Genomic DNA, 24,130 nt, shown 5'->3' with positions numbered 1-24,130 from the left:
TGGTTCATATCACAAAAACTGATGATATGAATGCACACTTAACTCAAGAAAAATATGAGAAGCGAGCAGGTAGAAAGAACAAAACCAGGATTATCTAAAATTGCACTTATTTTAACAATTTCAATGATAATTTTATAAACCTGTTAAGAAATATTTAGCTGCTGTAAAATAGAGTATTTGACATGAAAATTATTTTGTGTTTACAGTCTTTCTAATGGTTCCTGAGGAGATGCATTACTGGCTGTGGGACTGCTGAAGATTTTATATGCATTCAAAAAGTCATTATGGAAGAAAAATCCATGAATCATTACTGAACAGGGACACAGAACTTTTGGCCCAAGTAGTCCATGAACCACTTGTCTCTGGTGCTGTGAAACGTGCCTGATTTCCCATGCTTCCTAACACATCACGTTTTGGCTATTTTTGGAGTCAGAACACAAGACTAGATAATCTTTGACCTGAACTGGCCTCACTGCCATGTTACCATCTTTATTAGCCTATTTTCAAAGATGAATATAAAATGGACCAAATGAAACACAACATTTTCATGTCTCCTGTTTATACATGATGCCAATAAAAATCTAGTGGGATTGTGAGAAACATCTGTGAGGCTCTTTGCTTAAATTCTGCTGGAAACACTCTGATGCATACAATGGACTTTCAATTTAGCCTGCATTATTCCCCAAATCATCTTGCTAATGAGAACCTTCCTACTATATCCATGTGCTGTCCTCTGTATAAATACCAGCACTTGATTACTTCATATTAGGGAATACAGGATTAAAAAAGAAAGGAGTATACAAAGATAGGAGGAAAAGAACAGGCTGCTATGCTGTATTTACAGTGGTACTTTGAGGAGGCAGAGGGAGGGTTTTTAGTAAAACTCAAAGTTACAAAACCAAGTAATAAATTACTAATAAATTCAAATTAACTGAGCAGACCTAAAAATTATATTTAAAATCCATATATAACCAATCAATACAATTTAGGAAGATAAAGCAAAGGCAGTGATTGAATATATCATGTTTTACCCAGCTCTGCAAGTGCAAACAAAACATTAAAATTAACCATCCTTAACCTTAATTGGGAACATTACTTAACCATATGACTGACTCCTTTCCTGATTCAGAGTATAAAACCACAGATAAAACATTTGGTATCCCAAACATAATCCATTCTTCCATCCATAATATTTAGAAAACTAATGGTGTCTCTGGGTTTCCACCTCCACAAGATAGGGTAACTGCTGCAGGCTGCCCTATAGAGTCTATAGAAATAATTTTTCCTCACAAAGGAAACCTTATAAATAGATAGGCACAAGTAAAGGGATCAATATATAAAATTGTTACTAACCAGTCTTCAAACAACAAGAGTAAAAATATTAAAAAAACACCACACACACAAGCTGGAAAAAACAAAGGGCAATCCTCTTTCTTTTAATCAAACGAGATTTTTAAAGAACAATTGGAACCGAGAGCATCATCTTCCCTTTGCTCCCTATAGATGAAACAATTGTTCTTAATTTTTCCAAAAGTCTTTCTAAAGGAAACAAACCAAAAAGTACAGCCAAAAACTCAGAAAGCACAACCCACAAAACAATCCCTCCTTTATTCCTTGAGTCAAAAGCTACTGCTTTCATATTCATCTATAAATTACCACAAAAATACCAGTAGCACCTTGTACCTTACAAATCTCACTAATGTTTGTCTCCTTTTGCAGTTAAATAGTCCTGAAATTCCACATTCTTTGTAGAAAAGTGCTATTTTGGATCATACAGGTATATACTGCAGTAAGCCACTACACAAAAAAAAAAGATCAGGGCACACTATTCAATTCTAAACATCAAAAACTTTGAATTAGAAAATGAGAAAGTATAAATACAGCATTTATAAATAGACTACGAGTAAATAAATTAAGAAATAGGATTTGCCAACAAAGTATCAACATTCCTTCAGCTGTTAATCCACTTCCTGAGTTTGCTTGCTTGGGTGCAGATATAAATATTCTTTTATCTTCAATCATTTGACAGCAAACTCCAGATTTTTACTTTCTCCAAAAATAATTAAAAGAGAAAAGGATCATGGGCTGCTGGCTAGCAATGAAAAATGCACATTCTCTGCAGAGTTTGGGTCAGACTGTGCTGTTCAGCCATGTCTGCTGTCCATACTGCAAGTCTAGACTTTGGGCATGAAAGGTAACCACATCAAAAAAAAAAAAAAAGGCAAATTATTTCTTCTCAGAATCAAAAAGGAAGAGTAATGGTGAGTAACAGACAAACCTTTTCTGAAACAACCCTTCAGCAGCTAAAATAAACATGCCATTTACAAAAGTACTTTTTGTTGATCATTGACTGCAGAACTGTTATTACTGTTCATCAATTATTTCCAACTACTTCTAAAAGCATCATGATAAGGTTTTTCTCATCAAAGAAATCAAATGACAACTGCCTGATAAAGCCTTTCCCTGGGACAATGTTGACAAGAAGACACAGTCTGAAGGGCTGAAATTTTAAGTTTGGTGGGTGAAAATTTTAAGCATAAAAGCTACAAAAATACATGGCAGAAACGTGATGCATTAAGAACTAAATTCTGCTTTTAGCTCTCTTGATGTGGTAGACAGTGGTAATTAACAACTATGCTTTACCAGCAGTTTGTGAGTCCAAGGTTATCACACTATTTTGTAATTTTAGACCATTCAGGTACAGCACAGAACACCAGAAATTCAGTACTGAAAGAAACACAGCACCACATACGCAGAACCGCAGGTCATCTACGTTACAGAAGAGCTTGACTGAGAGTCCTAAGCTGCTTTATGGCTTGAAAGTTCAAACTGCAAAGTGTATGTAAAACAGCCCATGTACTCAGTCTCACTTTCTGACACTGACGAAAAAGGGAAAATACAATGGTTTTATAAAATTTGACAAATGTAACTCAGAAAAGTAAGTACTGGGACAGATATCTCTGTACATCCTAATACATATCATTAAGTCTAGAAGTTCTAACATGTCAACAGTCAGTTTATCGACAGATTCAGAAAATACCCTGAGCTGAAAAAAGCTGGAAAGTAAGAATATGCAAAGGAAGCACTGTGTATCTTTGCAATGCTTTTGCTGTTCCCTAGATGTCCATTTAGGGTTTTTTTGTTGGGCAACTATCACATAAAATACACATTAGCACATTTATATATTATTTATTTGCATATATATAATCTTTGCACAAATAATGAATAAAACATCTCAATAAAAACTTGGGTTATTCAAGATCTGCCAGAAATCCTGCTTATTCATTTCCCTAACCTCGTCGTTCTCTATTTCATTCATCATTTCTTGCAATTCTTTATCCATGAAGTTTTCTCTTTTTTTTTTTCCCTCACCCTGAGGTTTTTGAAAGATTTGACAGTTTCAGTGTCATGTAATGTGCACTAATGCTGAACCAGGGATTTCCTGCCCTTGGAATGGAAATTTCCAGAACTATCAAAGAGAAATACTTGGGCACCATAAGTGCTGAAGCAAAGTGCAGGGGTACAGAAGAAAATAGGAAGCAAGACCACAGGAAGAAAAGGTGGTGTTGGTTTTGTGATAATCAAATAGTAGTAGATGATTGTGTTAATCAGTATTGTAGGACCTCACTACTTCATTTTGCAGCTGCAGAGTTCCACAAAAAGAGAAGCTGATCACTGACCTGTCTGAAAGGTAATCTGTCTTTCTTTCTCTCTTTCTTCATAATAAATGAAATTCTAATTTTCATAATAAATGTTGAAGAACAAGCCTGCAAAAATGTACATACACATGTACCTATTTACTGTACCTACAGCTGCTCAACTGCTTTTATTTACTTGGTTTTTCACTCTCTACTTCTTGCAGAAGCAAACGAATTTCAGAAATGTTGGTGAACTAAAGTGTCTGGCTCATTTCAATTTGTTACATGGCACAAAACCAGCACTGTGCTCATGGTGCAGTAATGAGGAAAAGTTTCCATTGGTAGGTAAGACAACAGTGCTGCTGCACATTTGGAGGACGACAAAATAAGAACACCATGAGACAAGTTTGTGAGTGAACTGACCCCGTGTGAGAGAAAAGGTGAGAAGGATCTTTTCTCCCTTCTCTTACATTTCTTTTAGCTGAAAAATGAAATTAAAATGTTCAGCCAAAGTATGTTGCTAAATATGAAGCACAAGAACCAATCAAACGGGAAAAGGCAATGCTGCCAGAAGCAGCACTGATCTGTGCACGTAACAGAACTATTCCTAGAAGTATTATTTATCCTCACTTGACTTCTCCACATTTTCTTCCTCCCACTCCATGCAGAGGGCCTATGATGGGGAAATTGGATATGTCACACAGAGCTATAAAGGGAAAAAGTTACTAAACAGCCTTGGTTATGTACTTTCCCATTGAGAACAAGCTGAATGTAACCATTTCCCATCTCCAATTCTTCAAAACTGGTATGCAGACAGTATACATTTAAGAATAACGCCCATCTTGCCAACTGGCACATAGTTTGCCTTTAAACATAAAAGTATTCTTAAGGCAACTCAAATATACTCTAATAAAGTCTACTAAGCAATTATCGTACAGTTGTATGTTATGCATTGATGGCTATTTTCTGGTACAAGCAAAATTCTGACTTCTCTCACAGCACCCCACAACAAAGAAATAGCAAATGGTGTAAAATTACTCTTTTCTTTCTAGGGTTAAGGGTAGAAGCATTGGAATAGCATGACAGGAAGTTGCAGGAAGAAGAACAAAGAAAAGACTTAGCTGAAGCTCCTGAAACAGGGGCTAAGATGACATGAAAGGCTTCAAACATTCCCTTTTAATTGAAATGTTCTGCAATTAAAGCCAATTCTGATAATGGAGAGTATTATGGGTTTCACTCACATTTTATTCATTCCTTCTTTTACACTTAGGCAGAGATAGGAGACTCTTTACTCCTTAGCACTGCCAGAAACCCTAGACAGAAACCCAAACCTTTGATTACAACAAACACATCCAAAACCAGTCTAAGAACAGCCTTCAGAAATGTGGCAAAATTCTTTAGAGCCTCTTGTTTGTAATCCTCAACCCACTTAAGATTGATTTATTTATCAGAGGGAAGTAAAAAAGATGTATCTTACAGTCTGTGCCGCTTACGTCCTTCCTGACCCCCAGCAAGACATGCCTAGGTGTCCACTCTAACACGGGATCAAGGCCACTGGTCTCAGGCTGTGTTTTTTTCTGTATGCAGCAGAGCTGACAGAAGTAATCACTGTATTCCACCCCATTACTCTTCATGTTCACACCAGAGTGTAGCCCCATTGAATGATGTGGGAAGCCAGAACATTGTAAGCAACCCATAATTCTTCAGCTACTGTAACCCACTTAGGTTATGCAGGTTAAGCAGGGGGTCTGAGCTAGCCTCAGCAACTCTCCCAGCCAGGAAGCAGAGCTGGGAATACAGGGATTTCTAGCAAAGGTGAAGTGAGAAGTAATTTGGCATAGTTCTTATTTTTTACAGGCCTAGCCAGATGCAGAAAAGGACCCATGTCCACAGCCATATAAAAAACCATGGTGGCAGTGAGCTACTGTAGCCCTATCCCCAGGGAAATCTGGTCCTGTGCATACCCCAGTTGCATTTCAGCCTGCTTGGTTTAAAATTAAACAATTTATTTGCAACTGCTATTCCTCAAAAGCCCCCCATTCTGGGGACTGGAATGCTCTCCCCTCCACACTGCGCTTCTCTAAGGACTGATCAGACCCAGCAGTAACATGTGTATTCTGTGGAGATTACACTTTTCATTAATTGGCTATGTTCAATATAAAAGAAAGTAGCAGGATAAACAGATTAGTCTGGTTTTGTACAAGCCATGGTGGCAGATGAAAAGAGCACAGAACTGGAAAAATGAAGGAAACATGAAATAAGCAAATTATACAGACATAAGATTAATTCACGCTTTCTGCTGATCACAAGAATTGGATTTTTTCACTCCAGATAAGACACCCCACAGCGTCACTGACTCAAAGCCTGCCTGCAGTGATTGCACTTTAGGTACCAGTGCATATGGGCATGACTGCAGTTACAGTCTGCAAGCTACAGGCTCAATGTGCTTGATGACACAAGCACACCGTAAGCATGTTTAATGCGGCCAGGTATTAAGTCGTACATCTTGGAAGAAAGAAGATAGACAATACTGACAGAAATGGAGCAGTGCCTCGAAAAGCAGCAGTTCTAAAAGATCATGCAAGGGTCTTGGCTGAGAGGTCCTAAACACGAGTGGTGAAAAGGGGACATGCCTAACGACGCACGTAGTATTTCTTTTTGATTTCCTGGTGGTTGTTTCTTTTTGATTTGCTGCTGGTACGGCCCCTGTGCCCTTTGCTAACATTCACATTTCCAGAGGAATGCGAATAATCTTGAAGAGGTTCAGAGAAAATGGACACGTGAGAACACTTAAGGATTAGAAAGCACAAAGCTCTCGGTTGTTCAGCATATACAGGCTTTTCAGGAGACCGCTATGGGTTACTTTGACCTCAACCCACATATTCCTACAGAGGAACAGAACAGAAACATCATCAGTCCAGTAGACAAAGTTTGTAATTGCTACTAAGACTGGAAATTACCATTTGAAATCTGTACCAGAAATAATGCAAAATCTTAGGGGAGAAGGCAGGATTCAAGGATTTTACCAGAGGAAACAGCGGGGTTTCCATCATGTGCTATTTAAAAAAGCAAGATTAGATATTCTTTTCAAAAAAAGTCATGTTTTTATCTTAAACAACCCATGAATATCTTGCATGTCATACAGCAACTCAGACGAGGCAATCACAAATCTCCCCTCGGGGCATATAAGCTATTAATACGTATGTCTGAATTCATGCAGACTGAGCAGACTGAGTAACATGAGAAATATATTTATGTCAGTGAAAAAAACCCTGGTGACCTGGCAACTATCTTGTTCCTTAAATCTAACTAGTATTCAACAGGTTGTTCTGCTGATGCACACTACAAATCAGGTCAGGAAGTATAGATGATGATTGCATGCAACTGCTCCTGAGAGACTGATAATGAGATTGGGAACTAAAAGTGTAAGCGCCTCAGCTAGAAGAGAGTCGAATGGAAGGATCCCAGCTCTGACAAGGCTTAAATTTAAAATAAGGTTTTTTTAGGCAGGAGGGAAGGCATACGGAGTGTATGGGCACGCAGAGCTAGAGGTAACTTGGAAGAATCCGGCTGGAGCACCTCTCCTACGAAGAAAGGCTGCGAGAATTGGGCTTGTTCAGCCTGGAGAAAAGAAGGCTCCAGGGAGACTTTACTGCAGCCTTCCAGTACCTGAAGGGGCTACAAGGGAGCTGGGGGGGACTTTTTACAAGGAGCCTGTAGTGATAGGACAAGGGGTAAACTGAAAGAGGGGAGATTTAGATTATGTATCAGGAAGAAGTTCTTCACAGAGAGGGTAGTGAGGCACTAGAACAGGTTGCCCAGAGAAGCTGTGGATGCCCCATCCCTGGAAGTGTTCAAGGCCAGGCTGGATGAGGCTGTGAGCGCCCTGGTCTAGTGGAAGGTGTCCCTGCCCATGGCAGGGGGGTTGGAACTAGATGGTCTTTAAGGTGCCTTCCAACCCAAACCCTTCTATGATTCTATTTAGTAAGTAAACACTTTTCTTTGAGAACTGCATGAGACACATACTCCCGGGTGTGGCAGCCTGGAAGAAGGAGCTCCAGGAAAGGACTGTTGAAAACAAGAGACCACTGTAAGCTTAACATGAAACTTTAACTTCATAAAAATACAAGCAACTCTCAGTGGTGCTGTTCCGCAGCTCTCATCTGCAGATGGGAGACAATGCAGTGATGGCAACACTTAAGAAACAAAACTGGAGATATTATTTCAGGGAGATAAAATGAGATTGAACACTTCTAAGGTCTTTAGTGAAAGACAACTTCCAGTTCAAAATGGTGCACATTTTTGGTTGCAGATATAAGAAAAGAAATAATTGAAAAGACACATTTGCTAATGACTGATCAAAATTCACAAAGCCTCTGACAGAGGCACAAGACAGAGACACAAAGCCTCAATTTCCCATTACTTCTAACAGGTTCTGCATCTTCCAAAATTACTGTGATATCAATATAAAAATTTTTCATTCTGTCAGAAAGGTATATGTAAACAGCAAAGGATCCACATCAACCTAGACAGAAGTTTCCTAACTGAAAGACTTCAAATGTTCAATTATTTAAATATGCTTATTTTCAGAAAAAAAACTTAATAGATTCAGAGAAAAGGGATACTTTTAAATTTAGAGTTATGCTTTATTATACTGATCAAAATACTTATGATCAAGTATATGAGTATAGAAAACTCACCTTCCAGAAATTATCGACTTTGCCATAAACGAGAGACTGATTCTGCCTTTTGATGTCATTAATGTGTTTAATGTCACTGGAATTCAGATGCTGCTCTACCACAAATCCCAGGAAGCTGTTATCCGGAGTGTGAGCTGTAAGAAACGTAGCATATTCAAAACCTTTTAAAGTACCAGTTAATGTTACAAAAGCGTGAATGTTGTCAGAAAAGTAGGTATAAGAAACACATTATTCAACAGCTCACTTTCTTCACATTCATACTGAGAGATACATTTGCTTGCTTTATTACTGGGAATAGCTCTCATTAGTTTTAAGTCCTGCTGCCTATGCCTACAGAAATAAGCGGTTATATTCTGTCTCATTTCTGACAATAAAAATTCTGTGGGTGGACTGAGGCCAGTCATAATGATTTTTTTGTGTGTGAAGCTTCCTTTTAGTATTAGAGATAACAGAACCAGAAGAAATCCAGCTTGACAATCTCAGAGATGCAGTACCAACAATTTGAAAATCCCTGGATTTATGCTTGTCAAGAAAGCTATACCTTGCTCAACATCATACATATTTTTCAGTAAATTTCTTGGGTTCACTCCTATATTGGAAGAGCTAACACCAAGCTCACTGCTTAGTCCATGCTAATTACTAGCCGACAAAGTCACACTACGCAGAGCGGAATACAAATTTTACTGCCGAATTTACTCAGATATAGCTATCATAAAACATATATATTGAAAAGTGACAACTGAAGTTGGCAAAATTGTTGTTAATCCAGTGCCCAGTCAAAAAAAGTGCATGCAAAGGATATAGAAAACCTAAGTTGCATGTTATTTTTAGCCTCTGCGGGTCTTTTCCCAGCAGTGACATGCAGCAAGACTTGCCACTGTTCTCCTCTTATGGACACAGACCTACAGGCTCAACCAAGGGGTTTTGTTGTTTTGGGTTTTCTTTTGTAAATAGGGTGTGCAATTCCAGGGATGGACTCCAACGTTCAAGGCTTCAGGTAGAAATCCTTCCCTGCTATAAAAAATTACTCCAATAGGGGATTTTTGCACCTCTGTACAAAGTGTCATAGCCTCACACGCTTACACAGAAACAGCTGCAATAAACATTAGGTTCTCCTCTGTAAGTGTCCCTTTTAAATTCTGGCACACAAGCTGACAACTTCCTACTAAGCATGCTTTCCAAAGTTAAAAAACCCCAAAGACTGGGCAGTTAGGACACATGCAATGCTAAACCTATGGTCAGAATTCTAAAAAATTTAAATTCCATTGCAATTATGAGGGTTTGCTTTTTGATTCCTGAAAACCAGCCAAATGGATAATGCAGTAGAACAGAGAAACCATACAGAGTGTACACTTCCCTCTGCCATTACATTTAGCCTTTCAAATGACAATTACTTTTTTTTCACTAAAATTGCTTCAGCAACAGCTAGGCACTCACTTAGACCCAAAGACTTTTTAGAATTTAGTATAGCAAATGGCATGTTGCAAATATGCCTGAAAAGGGGCATTTTCCATCCTTTCATATTTTTGGAGGAGAGTTTGCATTCAAAGGAGCGTCAAGGCAGTACACACTCAAAGGAAAAATAAATCTTTGTTAAAGTTAGCACTTAGAACTGGTGGAATTCAGTGCCTTAAACATCACTGACAGGAAGCACTCACATAGATTTTTAAGCAGTATTGTGCAGTTTTAAACATACCAGTGCTGTTATTTTGCATAAAAGAATTTAAATTAAAAAAATAAAAAGGGGAAAAAAACCCTTCACGCTTCTGGAAAGTTCAGAGAGCCACCAAGCACTTGGTAATATGCCACAGGTTTGAATATGGCTTGCTTGTTACTCAGTAATCATTTTCTGCCCTTATAATCAGAGTTCTCAAAGCATAATAGAGTCTGGGGATCTTGGGCAGCTGTCCAGGGTTCCAATCTGTCACAACATCTTTACTGATGCGTAACATGCACTTCTAATCACAACCCCATAAAGATAGTGCTATCTCTGCAGCAGAGCGCTAAACCCAAAAATAAACCCTAAATATCACACAATGCTGACTCTTCTGCAGCTAGTGCAAAAAACAGCAAAATCCTTGAATAATCTACAGCACTGGAATCACTCATGCTTCAGAATGGGTTTGCTTGCAATCTCTTTACCTCTTTTCCTGCAAAGGCAAACCAGCAGTCACTTCCAATAGTAAAAATTGGAAATGGTTATTTATTGAAGTTCCAATATATTCACAGTCTTCTGAAAATTCATTATGAAGCAACTTGCTCTGAACAAGAGACTAACAGTAGTCTATACTGCTACAAGGGAGAGATTCTCCATAAGGAAGATTCACTTTCTTCTGCATTTCATGGAGCGGGACCGAGGAGGGCACACACACAGCTGTACCACAAGTATTCACGCAACTCTTTTCCTCAAGTGCATCATCAACCCTGGTGCTATCCTGAACAGGACCTCACACACCAATTTCCCAACAGCTGAACTACTTAAATACAGCACAATCGAGCTTTCGTCTCCTTTTCCATTTAGAACATAAACCAATAAATATTAGCAAATCATGTGGCTACGGAACAAGCTCTGCTTTACTAACGTCCGGACGCAAACTCTGCAACCACTTCCAAAGTCACATTTCCCACCACACGTTTTGTTACTTGCTTGGAAACAACTGTGAATGCAGTCTTTTATCTTTTGAACAACCTTCACTTATATTTCTCTGGAAAAAACTTGCACAGCAAATGTTGACAGACAAAATACGCTTCTCTCAAGAATTTTACAGGGCAACTGAAATCAAAAGCATGTCAGCCAGGCAGCAGCATGTATAATTCTGCTGTGAAAAGCAGAAAAGTTTGAAAGACGTGACTATGAAGCCTGATGAGAAAGAACAGTGCGTGTCCTGGCCCTCATCTCAGACAGGGACCACTACCAAACTTGGGAGGTCAGGCTGGTCACTAGGAAATGTTTCTTCACAGAGCTGGGCTGAGAAGTTGCTGAACACAACAGCATGCAGTTTCCTCTTTCCTAAGCCTCACTGACCTTCAAGCTAGCTGGCAGTGGTGAATCTTTCTGCACCTTTCAGAGATAAACTTGAACCACTACTACAACATGCAAAAGAGAAAGATCCTTCGATTCTACAACCTACTGCCATAAAGTCAAAGAATAGGGCTGAAGTAGGTCACTGTAATCATTTAATCTGACCTAATTTCAATTCATACAGAATTTATATTCTTTTTCCGTTCTGTTTCTTATTCAGTTGCACTTTTTTTTCCCCCTAAGATACTTAACAATGCTTCAAAGATCTACAACAATACCGAAATTTACTGCTTGTTTTTCAATAGCTTTGTACACTGCTGGCAGAAAACATGAATCAGTTTCACGACATGAAAACAAGCTAGGTGAAATTTTTGAGAAATCCACCAAATATAGACGAAAAAATTATTTTTGCTGAGTGCTAGTTTATTAATCTTGAACGCAAATCGCAAAGGAATTGTGCTGCTCAGTTGCTAGTGGAGGAAAAGCAGAAATAGAACAACATAGTCACAAACTTCAGATTAACATGATGAAATGCAAGAAGAGTGCGGTTTATAAACATGCAATCTAGCAAGTTCCCCAAAAACCATTGCTCCATAGCAGGACTTCAGAAGGCAAAACTCACAAAAGCAAACTCACTGACATTTGAAGAAAGAGCCAATCACCACTTTCCACAGGTTTCCTGAGCATACAGCTCCCTACCACTACTTATATTAAGTTGTTGTTATTTTCTGAGCGCTGGATGAAAGCGCCATAGAGCTTTGCATAGTCTACAGACACTCACTAACATGATTCTGCCCTCTCATGACATGATTTAGCAGCTGCATTTTATTAAACTTGTCTTTCATAATCCAAAAATTCTCGATGACAGCACTCCTTTTTAAACCTCCAAATTATTTTTAAAAACAGGGATACTTACGGAACATTGTATAAAACTGCTGTGGGTTAAGGTTCCACTTTCCCCATGGTGTCTTGTGGCCTTTAGACTGGGCATAATGGGCATGGTTAAACTCTGGTTCAGTTCCAAAGGAATCCAGAACTCTCAGCATACACCTAAAAGAAAAAAAGAAATCACTGTAGGTACACATGCATATGTGTACATATAAGCATGTGTGTATACATACACAGTTATGATAATTAAGATGATGTGTTTTATTTTTGTTAGCAATTGTGGATGATTTATAAACTGAGGGTACCTTTGAAATTCAAACATTTCTGCTCATAGTACATTCACAAAGACACTGCGATCAGCCAATTCAAGGATATATCAGACATTCAAATAGCAACCCTGGAGCTTATTTTGGGTTTCTTTGTTCCTACAGAATGAATTTATGCTTTAGCATCCAAGTAGAGCTTATGGGAACGCTGCTGTGGACACCTACATTCCTGGGGCTCTGAAGTAGATTTAGGCAGAAGAAGAGAGGTTTCTTCATCTATTTTCTAGTGTTCTCACCCATTACTACAAAAGCAATGCAACAGCCAAGGGCCTCATGCCAAGAAGATCAGAGCAGAATAGTACTTTGTCTTTAGACAATTGCATTTAGTGTCCAGGTTCTGACTTTCCGGTCAATTAGACCTACTGAAGAAGCACTGAAAATACTTTAATTTGCTGAATGTTTGCAGTCAGACAGGCCATTTATTTGGTTATGAAACATTTTTCACAGACTTTTGTAGAAACAAAATATCTGCAACAACCAGTCTACAACTGAGACAAACCTTGGCATTGGATTACAAAGGATCTGGGATGAAAGATTCACACTCAGCCCTTTATTTAAAGTCCTATTCATTCCTTGAAAAAAAGTAAGTTCATTTATGAGTCGCTCCTTTCAAAAAAGAGCCCATAGTACATGAAAGGGAGAAAAAGCCTCAGTATGAAGAAAAGAGCACATATTGGAGCATACAGATTCCAGAAGTTAGGTTTCCAAAATGCAGCCTGCCAAACCTTTGATATGGCTTGGACAAGAACTTTATGGCTGTCATACTGGCCATTGGCTCAACTGCAAATGAATTGGATTATAAGGCTCTAAAGCTGCTGACCCTACCATTCTTCAGCCCTCCGTAAACACAGTTTTCAGAAAAGACCTATACAGGATGCGTTCCCACATCTTGTGTCCCTGTGTTATAAAGCCATGAACTCCTACTTGTATCACTGCACTTGTACCTGCTAAGGAAGAGATACAACTTTGTGGGTGGCAGAGAAGGGAGGTACCTGCACAAGTCACTATTCAAACTGGCTGTATTTCTCAGTCTTCAACATTTCCCATGCCCCAATTCTATACACATTCTGTTCAGTATAACGACAAGATTTTGGCTTTAAAACGTGAAAGAATTTAGTCCCCAAAAGGTCAAAGAACTCAGGTCCAACTATTTTTCAGCTTTAAAAGATGAAAACATTTAGTCCTCAAAATACATTTACATATTTCTTACATGTTTCTCCTTTCTCTAATGTATCCATTGAATTGGAAATAGAAAAAACCAATAGTAACTTTTAAATTCTCATATGAAATGCCATCTTTGCATTTGAAATTACAAATAGAGCAAATTTACTTTTTTTTAATCTTCACAGGGATCTTTCATGCAAGAAGAAAGTCAAAATATACAACACATTATGATTCACCAAACAACAAAGCTGACAGATCAGTTTCTGTAGAGTGTTTTATGTCAACTGTTCTCAATGAAAATATTTTACTACAGTGGCAATTATCTCTACATCATACAAAATACTCCTGCAGGACCAAAACAACTTCTGCACTGATGAATCACTCAGTAATAAAAGCCCACTTATTTCTTGGCAGGCCTTAAAACAAAATTCTTATCAAATATACAGCTTTTGGCCAGGTACTTGAGTACAGGGGAATAAAAAATGGGAGAAAGCTACTGAACAAACTGCAATATTATTGGAGTTTGTCAAATTATATATGTAAGGAGTGCTGCATCACATATGTTCATCTCAAAGTGTTTTGTTTTCTCTTTTTTCTGAATTCAGATGTAAGGCATGTAGCACTAACTGTTCACAGGGGTGTGTGTGACTGTCGAGTACACACAGGGTCTCTGAAGCAGTAGGACAGGAAATGTGATGCAAAGGAAACTGAGCTAAACCAGGAAGCAGGGAAAACAGAAAATATTTATACTATTTGGGCATAAAGAAAGTCAGAATAACAAGAGAAAAAGCTGAAAGTGCAAGTGTGTGCTGAAATGGTATGAGAGATCAAAGGTTCAAGTGGCGAACCTAAACCCTGAAATGCAGCAGAAAAGAACTGGTCAAGATTTAAAATTTAGAAATTAATGTAAATAATGACAGTTACACCCAACTGGCATTCTAACATACGTAGGGGCACCACAACTGTCTGACCAAGTACTATATTATCAATTTGTTTCACTTAGTGGTTAAATTCTCTTTCGACTGAACTATTTAAAAAAAAATACTGAACCTTACATAAAATATTTCAGCACTTCTAAGTGAAATAATTAATTTTGAAAATGTCAAAACAGTATTTTTTTTAAAAAGCAGGGAATATGTTTTAAATAAAAATGTTAATTTAATGAGATTTTAACTTTAGTTTTTCTCACAGCTGTGCCCTCCTTCCTTAAGTGTCACCTAGCTTCAGCAGGTAGCTGCAGAGAAATACAGCATGCCTTGGAATTGGTGTCAGACTGATTAGTCTATTCAATAACTAATTAAAAAGAGGATTGGTGAGTAGCAAAATGCTTACAGAAACATCCATATTGAAGGAATCATCTAATATTAGAAGTGACATTTTTTGGGCTTATAAAAAAATTCCGACAAAAGTAACCCAGGATGATGACCATTTTTAAAGTGACTGGTTTTCCTTAAATACTGGGCATAAGCCCAAGTTTAACTGGGCTGCCCTAGTGGAAGTATTCCTGCACATTTATTCATATTCTTCTGCCACCTGAGGTTATAATTCTACTCACATATACTTCATCTTTGTCTACATAAGCAATGCTGTCCAGCAGCACCCATCACTGTCAGCAACTAGTGCCTATGCCAGCATAAACTGTTAAACAAAGGGTATAGATATCTCTCTGCTAGTGGCTGCAGACATCTTCCTGGGAGCAAGCTGGTCAAAACCCAACCTAATCTGGCGTGGAAGCTTTGTAGGTACGGTGAGCACAGGCACAGCTACGTGCCAGCACAGATACCCAGAGTCCAGACTCTTTTGGTGTTTGTTCAGCCAGCTCAGATACCGAGCAGCTCCTCCCTGCCTACAAGAAATGCTTGCAGACACACACAGTAACTTTCAGGCCACTCAGTACTTGCATTTCAAATGTAAACTCTTAGTCAGAAAATAACCTTCCCGCAACAGATGTATTCTAGAGAACATGTAAGAACCAGGAATGTTGCTCATTTTTCAGGATAGCTGTCATGTTAATTTATTTCAAAAATAAAGCCAGTTGGATTTTTGGCATATGGGAATGAGTCATTGCTAGTGAGACTGTAGAAAAATGAAAATAATACCAGATTCTTATGCGCTATATGGAAGATGCAGGTGCTAAGAAAGGCAGTAAGCTGCACTCCTCAAACTATATTAAGCTACTAATACATAAACTGCATTCAAATATCCAGACTTCAGAACTGAAAAATACAGCATGTGCAGGCATTCTATTGCTTGAAAACACGGTGCACTCAAAAATCAGATGTTTTGCTATGTTCATGCTATTTACAGCACCAATAATACCACAGATAAAGCATGTACTACCAAGAGTCATTGGTGCTACACATCTGAGATGAACAAAACCGTGTTTCAGTGGTTCAGAAATACTCACCCCTCAGAGCAGCAGGGCCATTTTTTTGAGCTAGCAGTTCTAGAAACCTGATTTGCAATTACCAAAAATCTTCTCAGAGCTCCAGTTCACTCACAAAGATTCTACATGGCACTCTTATCAAGAGAGTGTTCTGAAGGCAGAGGTTTATCCTACCACTCTATTCCAATCTGAAGTGCATAAACAAGTTTTAATTTATTTGTATTTGAATCTGGAATGCATAAACTAGACTGAGTTGACCTGCACACGTCTGCTGAAAACCTACATGGCACAAAGCAAAAGACTTCTTTCAAGACAAAGAATTATTCCTGCAGACATTAAATACAACTGAGTGAGAAACTGAAGTTTGTAAAGAACAACAGGCACAAGGCAGCTTTATTGGCGATAATGTTTATTTTACTGGAGTGAATTAAACAAAACCAGATAATGATGCTTTTATAAACAGACTTACTAGTTTTAACATAAAAATATTTTTATGACAATTTATGAGGTAACTCATGATGCTAAGAGGAAAAAAATGATTGCAAGAAGATCCTCAAATAGGAGATAGCGTGTACGAAGCTATGAATTAACTCTTCTGCTCCAATCAATTTGGTAGTCTTTGCTAGACTCTGGATCCTGTTTTGTACACTAAACTTGAGAAACAGTGTCAAGTAATTAGAGATTCCCAACAAATCTGAATAAAGGTCTACTAAACCTGAATTAGAAGTAATGATCCCAAACCCTTAAATTATTTTTAAGAATAGCAAACTGAAGAAAAAGCAGTATATAAGATATTCTAGAGGCTGGCAGAGAGGGGAAGGAAGTACCTTATTCCCCAGAACCATGTTAGAATAAGCAGTTATGGGCAGTTTGCAAAAAATCATCCCAAGAAAAACACTTTAAGGAAAAGTTTAGCAATATAAAACAATGGCTGGGTTATCTTTTGCAGTCTTCAGTAGAAGATCAGGCAAAAATCTATCAAGAAGGACAAATACACCTGATCTGCATTTCAGCAAAGTTATGGACTAGATGATGTCCCCTTCCATCCCATGAAGTCCAATATTGTAGAACAGAGGCATTAAGTAATCTTTTAATTCTTTAAAAGCCTAAAAAAAACCCTCCTATACTACCTAAGGTATTTATTTAGAATTAAATTATTTCTACTCTCCTAAGCCAGGAAAAGCCAGTCATTACCACATATTAGGAATCAATGAAAAACAGATTCACAATTTAAGATTTAATGATTCATTAAATAAGCAAGAAAAATTGAAGCGCTAATCTAATAATCTCAATGTCATGGTGTATTTCCGTATCTTTGTTAGAGAATATACCACGTACGAAAATGAAAGCAAAAGGGAAGACACATTTTAAATTTATAAGTACAGTTTTATATCCTGACTGCAATACCGTATGTGACTGCCTAGTGACAATTGCATCTGGCAGACAGACAACCAACTGTAGCTCAGTGGAAAATGGGATTATCTTTATTAGCAGGCTCCTAAAAACCAGAATATCCGTTTACTCCTCTGCTTCAAAAGAGAGATTAAGTGTAATCTAATCTGCAATGTTGATCACAGTAGTTTCATTTAAAATTATGCTGAAAAGATCCAACGCTCTAGAAAATCCTGAGGTTGAGAGAAATAATTTTTTCTGCCTGCAGTGAACACCTTCAAGTGGGATTTACTGGACTTTACGGATCATGAAACACAACTAATTCAAATAGGCATAGAAAAATCCAAGTCAGTAATTTAGATTTGGGTTTATTTCACGCTGATATGTATTCATCCATCACAAGGGAAGGAGGCTTGTGGATTTGAAGTTATTGACAAGAAAAAACAGGGTTCTAAAACTGCAGACACTGAGGCAGCTGTACAAAGTAATTTCTTGTGACTGCCATCTTCCTTTTCTAATGGAAAGATGTTGCTACATCACAGAACCAACAACTGCAGTTTATTCTTTACACCTACCCTTGAAGACAATTCTGCCCAGCATCATAAGGGACAGAACAGAAAAATTGCATTGCTGTTGTTAGGCAATACAATTAGAAAAGATAAATCTCCACAACCATCAATCCAGGACGGCTACAAACACTGACAAGCAAAATTGCTGAACAACAAAATACAATAATCTCTCAGCTCATCTACTGATTTACAGAACAAAAGGAGGGGAAGAAAGGTAAAGATGATGATTCAACAAGACAATACAATTAATTAAGATTAAAAATGCTTGAATCCAAGAATCTCAAACTTGCTGTGGGGAATAAAGGTGGTATGCAACCAACAGGTAAGAACCCCTTCATTCCTAAGAGACAACAGAGAACCACATCTTCACTTTTAAATAAATTCAAACTCATGTGAATGTACTCACCTCTGTAGTTTGACATGTGTTACTCAACAAAACATCTTTAACAATGCAGTTAAGAGGTCAAAAAAGTGTTGTACTTACTGGTAATGTACCCATGATGGACCAAGGGTTTTCTTAAACTGAGTGAGTCCCACAATATCAATGTAAATGAGTTCTACAACTTTATCTCCCTGGGTAGGGCAGCCAGATCTGTTACCTACAACCTTCTTCATAATCCTAAACAAAGAAAGAAGGAATATGGAAAAGTATTACTTTTCAAATACCTTGAACAGATGAATTATTATACCAATAATTCCCCTTTCTAAAAAAGCTTTACCCATCATTCAAATGCTAAATGTGCTCTGCATTTACTGAAGAAATATATATACTTGGTAAAGCACTGATTTTCACTAAAAACCTCATCTAGTTTAAAAAAAATAATAATATGATTGGAATGTTTAAAAACAATGTGCTATGAAGTAAGTTGAAATAATTTCTGACTTCTACTGGCAGCTCTATAGTGTAAGAGCTCTCTATAAAATGATGCTGTCATGTTTGTTATAAAAAACCCAAAAGCCACAGAAAAAGAGTGTGTGATCAAGCTTTAAAAAGATGTTTTATGCCTAATGCTGAACTAGTAGGCAAAGCAAGACAAAAGATGAGTGAGGCAGCAATTTGACCTAACATAAGCAATTAGCTACATGGAAAGTAATGTGTTTAAAGAATTTAAACCTTTACTTTAGAATGAGATACTGAGTGAAGAATAGCAGAAACTGAAGAAGAGGACACAGAATTAAGGCTAGTCTGTAACATTTCCTATTGCAGCTAGTTAAAGCACCTGGAATGTTAAAGAGTAAGCTGCTTAGTTTAAATTTTACAACATTCATTTATGAAGTCTCAGGAGCCTGATGCTACACTGAAAACACATTATCCTTTTCAGAGCACATGTACTTAGCTCATGTAAATAATCTTATCGTCTCTTTAGTGAATTATCACTTTCATTTTATGCTTCCAGAAATTATACAATGTTAATAGAAGCTTCAAGAGTTTCCATTTCTTTCATTTTTGTATTTCAGTTTCAAAAGTGAAAGTAATCTCCTTACTCCTTGAGCTCTGCCAGTGAAGCTGAAATCCTGATGTCATGGCCCAGTAAGTAGAGAGACGTAATTAAATCACTCCACTGGACTAATTCACCAAGTGGGCCACCACTAAATGCATTTTCTGCAATCTTGAATCCAGATTCTTTTGTCAAAAGCCCCAGATGAACAAGAATCTGGAAAGGAATGGCACATGTTAGAGTTATTGACATTAAACATGCAAATATTATACCTCACAGCATTTTTTCTTACTATTGTATTCCACGTATGGCCAAAAGCAACAACAACAAAAAAAATCCAATAGTCCCACCCCAATAATTCAATTTTATAATGGATCTCTAGAACAACAATAGGTAAGAATGCCACCATACTGTTTTGCACTATTAGCTGCCACCAGATCAGTAGTTAAACCACACCCCAAAACTGGTGTTGCTCATAACATAATATGTAATTTGGCACAGAAAGGCGTGGCTCACGTGAACTTATTTTGATTGAATAGCCACTTATATTATCAAGTAGGATATACTGGCTTATGCAGGACAGCGTAGTTAAGGAATGGGATGCTGTGTGAATGAGCCATTAAGAACTTGGGAAGAGTGCATAAGAGTAGCAGGATATTTTCTGGACCTCTCCTCTCCATTGCCACCAGAGGAGAGTTTTCTCCGCAGCTCCCTGAAATCTGTGCTTGCCTTTCTAACTAAGCACAGAAGCTGAGTTCCAAAGACTTCCCTACATACCTGATGGGTACATACAGTGCAAGTATAAAATCTCCCAAAGACCAAGAAGTTTTTCCCTCACCCTTTATAAAGAAGCAACTCCCAAAACTAAACTTGACGTATTAGGAGGATTGCAGTACAGGACAAACATTAGACCTCATGAGACAAACACACCTCATGTGTCCCTGCCCGTGGCAGGGGGGTTGGAACTAGATGATCTTTAAGGTCCCTTCCAACCCTAACCATTCTATGATTCTATGATTAATAATCTCAAACAAGGAGCTGAGCTGCAGCCAGCCAGGCTTAGGAGAGGGCAGAAACATGACTGTGCATAGACCGTAACCCTAACCCTTCTCTCACTCAGGGTTGGCTCCAGTATGAACAAGGCATGAAGGGAAACCCGTTGTTGTGTTTACAACTTTTGGCTTTATCTTTACTAGTTGAAGTAATTAAGAAAAAATGAATTAAAACAAATAAAATAGAACATTTCACCTCAAGAATCTCAGAGTCTTTAATCTGAACTCATTACAGGAAGTCTAAAATGGATCCAACTCAAAGTTGTGATCAACTTTAAAGTCTGCTCAAAGGCAAAACATAAATACATCATTTAATTTCCCAATTTTGGACACAGAGGATGCACAATCGTTTTCTACGGCTGTGCAAAACACTTCAATGTCATCAGCTTGCAGTAAATTTGCAGTATCTCCCTTTAGGAATTTCTACATAGTCTCTATTTTATCCAAAATTTAAGACGTTAGGAAGACTGACTAGTGGAAAGTATGTAAAACTATTCAGAAAGCAAATAGCCATTTGTAACAGTAATTTCAAACAGCGAAGTACTTCTTGTAAAGAGGCACAAGTATAAACACAAGCTTTTTAGACATATTTTGTATTTTCACTCTGAAGTTCCTTCTGGAGTAAGAAGCTTAAAAGAGCTGATATTACTGCAGGTGGCAGGAATGACCAATAGTTTCACTTACCTTTTTTCGTTTTCTCTTCTCCAAATTTTGTTTTTCTGCAAGTGATTTAATAGCTTCAATCCAGGTATCAGCCATTCGTCTGATGCGTAACATCATCCACCTGAATTCCTCATGTCTTGACATCATTTTGTAGAGATTATCGAAGTTGATACGAATTTCAGCCTTAAAGCATTAAAAAGCCCCAAAACATTAGTTATTCTTCAAATAGTGTACTTCCAGAAGTGAAACCACTTCTCAAATGTGAACTCTGTGCTTTACATTCCTCATTAAAAGAAAAAATACACACTCCTAACACTAAGTCAATCTTTAAACATAAATTTCTAATCTACATAAATTACAATTATTTTTATTAGTTGTATTGGGTAGCCCCAGAATATGTTTGCAATGTTTCACAATGTATTTATTTCTGCAACATAAGATTTGGTTTTGTTCATGTGGTTGAAGTATTGCTAGAAAACACAATATAAAATCAGAACAGTATGCTGAAATTTCATGTATATCTTCCAAATCCAAGGAAGTCTCTCACTATACCATGAAGGAAGACACATTACTAGAGTATAAATTTTGAAGTAAAGTTCCACCTAACTTTAAAATGAGTATAAGTACAACTGGCTTTACAAAATGAGACAGCCTATATCTAAACTAGTAAGCAGTGTTCAGATACAGCCCAGCAATGATCTCAAAACACCTAAGCGCTACATAATTAGGCTGTAGTAGTTTCAAAACAACTGTGTGCTGTAGTTTTTAATGGAAAAATTAGGAGTAACCTAACGGTGCTATGAAACTGGAATCTATACAGAATCACAGAATGGTTTGGGTTGGAAGGGACCTTAAAAGCCATCTAGTTCCAACCCCCTGCCATGGGCAGGGACACCTTCCACTAGACCAGGTTGCTCCAAGCCTCATCCAGCCTGGCCTTGAACACTTCCAGGGATGGGGCATCCACAGCTTCTCTGGGCAACCTGTCCCAGTGCCTCCCCACCCTCTCCGGGAAGAACTTTTTACAGATATCTAATCTAAACCTCCCCACTTTCAATTTAAACCCGTTCCCCCTTGTCCTGTCACTACAGGCCCTTGTAAAAAGTCCCCCCCAGCTTCCTTGTAGGCCCTTCAGGTACTGGAAGCCTCTATATAAGCCTCTCCCATTAAGACCTTTTTATATATTAGGCCCAGATTTATGGGATGCTAAAAGTGGACAGTTTCACACACGGTCACTTAACACTGGTGAACAGTCTATGGATTTGTAATGTTTCTCAGTATCTGCGTACATTATTTCATAAATCTAAGCACAAAAATGTTCTTAACGGATATCCACCACCAAGATACTGTGACTGGAGAAAATACCTGATGAGCTACAGAAATACAGTCAAGGACATTTCCCTTCAGATTTGAGGGGCTGAGGAATAAAAATGGTAAATTCTAGTCTTATTAACATCTACGTGGCACAGGATTCCAGGATCCTTCACATGAATCACCATTAATGAATTATTTCTTATGTTTTAACGCTGTTCTTACCACTGCTTTCTGATCAGTTTCTTCATTAGGATTCTTTGCTCTCCAAGGTAAACGAGGACACCAATTTTCAACCTGTAAAACAATCGCATGAAAATAAATCATTCTATTATACTGTCAGCTGATCTACCGAAGTCTCTCACTGCCTTTATATTACAGCTATTTCTATGGCTCAAATAAGGCATCAGCTGATTAGTAAGTCACTGCAAGGTAAGATTGCTTTTTGCACAAAACAACCTTTTGCAATTCAATACTATTTTAACCTTGTAACTTTGCAAAAAGTCACATTGAGATATTCATTCATGATAATGAATACATGAGATTAAAACCTTTCACGACAGAGGTCAGCTGTTAAATGCTTTAAATACAGTTTCTCTAAGCAGTTCCTAAACGTTTCCAAAAAGCACTAAGTTTTTATGCTTCTAGACCTTAAAAAAAATATGTATTTTGGAACATTTCCCATCTCCCTAGAATATCTTTAAAAAAACACAAAGCCTGTTAAAACCCAAGCATGAAAGTTTCACCTTGTAGCAATCTAGACAAAAAGTTGAAAGAACAATAAAGCCAAACCCACCCTATTTGAAGGGTATAAATAACATAATTATAATTAACAATATTCACAAGTACTAATAGTTGTAATTTGTAGAGAAACACAACCAGTTCATATGCAGTACTTTTACTACTGCCTACTAGAAAAAAAAAGTACAACAGCCTGCAGTTGGGGAAGAAACAGCAAATGGATGCAAGTCACTGAAAGCTCCTGAGCTCTCCTCAGGGATCTTGTTTGTCCTGTAGAATTTTTATTACGCATGTGCTGTTAGAAATGAGACCATTCACTTTGGGGAAGAAGGAATCTCATTGCTGAAGACAAACCCATGAAAACAGAAACATAAGTGTACTGTGAAAAGGGAGAAATACAATAATTTATAGGCCAACTAAGATACCCCATCACTGCCAATTAAGTTCACAATCCCCAGAGAATTAGAAGTCAGAGTTGCTCTTACGGTTCCTCCAGCCACAGACTTGTCAAAACACAATTTTAGCTTAATTGTGCTGCAGTAAGCCTGAAGCATTAGAGATTAAAAGCTTCAGATCATACCAAATGATTGCCTAGAAGACCAATCACATGAAAATAAATTAATCGACATCATAACCTCATTAAAGAGAAGAAATGTATCAAGCAAGGGTTCCTCAGACAAATTATACAGAATCATTAATTTGAATGCTGTGACTTAATCTACTCAATGTATTGCATACAACAATTGAAAGCAGTGAGTTGATCAACCTCCTTTGAAAACATCCGATTCTTCAGTGGTCTCCAGCTCTGGAAACATGGCAAAAACTGTGGCAAATATTTA

At 37.7% G+C, this 24,130-nt stretch overlaps 1 protein-coding gene across 1 annotated transcript in view; it reads right to left on the bottom strand.

Annotated features, from left to right (window-relative positions):
• MGAT5 (mannosyl (alpha-1,6-)-glycoprotein beta-1,6-N-acetyl-glucosaminyltransferase) overlaps nucleotides 1-22,847 on the bottom strand; it is a gene marked incomplete at its 5' end in the record, with an annotated part of 42,904 nt that extends 20,057 nt beyond the window's left edge. Inside the window, 6 exons of the mRNA XM_010157148.1 lie at nucleotides 8,339-8,472; nucleotides 12,277-12,410; nucleotides 18,570-18,704; nucleotides 19,571-19,740; nucleotides 21,261-21,422; nucleotides 22,776-22,847. Coding sequence (XP_010155450.1) covers nucleotides 8,339-8,472; nucleotides 12,277-12,410; nucleotides 18,570-18,704; nucleotides 19,571-19,740; nucleotides 21,261-21,422; nucleotides 22,776-22,847 — 807 coding nt within the window. The remainder of the gene's footprint in view (nucleotides 1-8,338; nucleotides 8,473-12,276; nucleotides 12,411-18,569; nucleotides 18,705-19,570; nucleotides 19,741-21,260; nucleotides 21,423-22,775) is intronic.
• Nucleotides 22,848-24,130: the final 1,283 nt, after the last annotated feature.

This window comes from Eurypyga helias, unplaced genomic scaffold (genome assembly GCF_000690775.1).
Source record: "Eurypyga helias isolate BGI_N326 unplaced genomic scaffold, ASM69077v1 scaffold11338, whole genome shotgun sequence".
Classification (NCBI taxonomy): domain Eukaryota; kingdom Metazoa; phylum Chordata; class Aves; order Eurypygiformes; family Eurypygidae; genus Eurypyga; species Eurypyga helias.
This window is presented reverse-complemented; position numbering and strand designations above follow the sequence as displayed.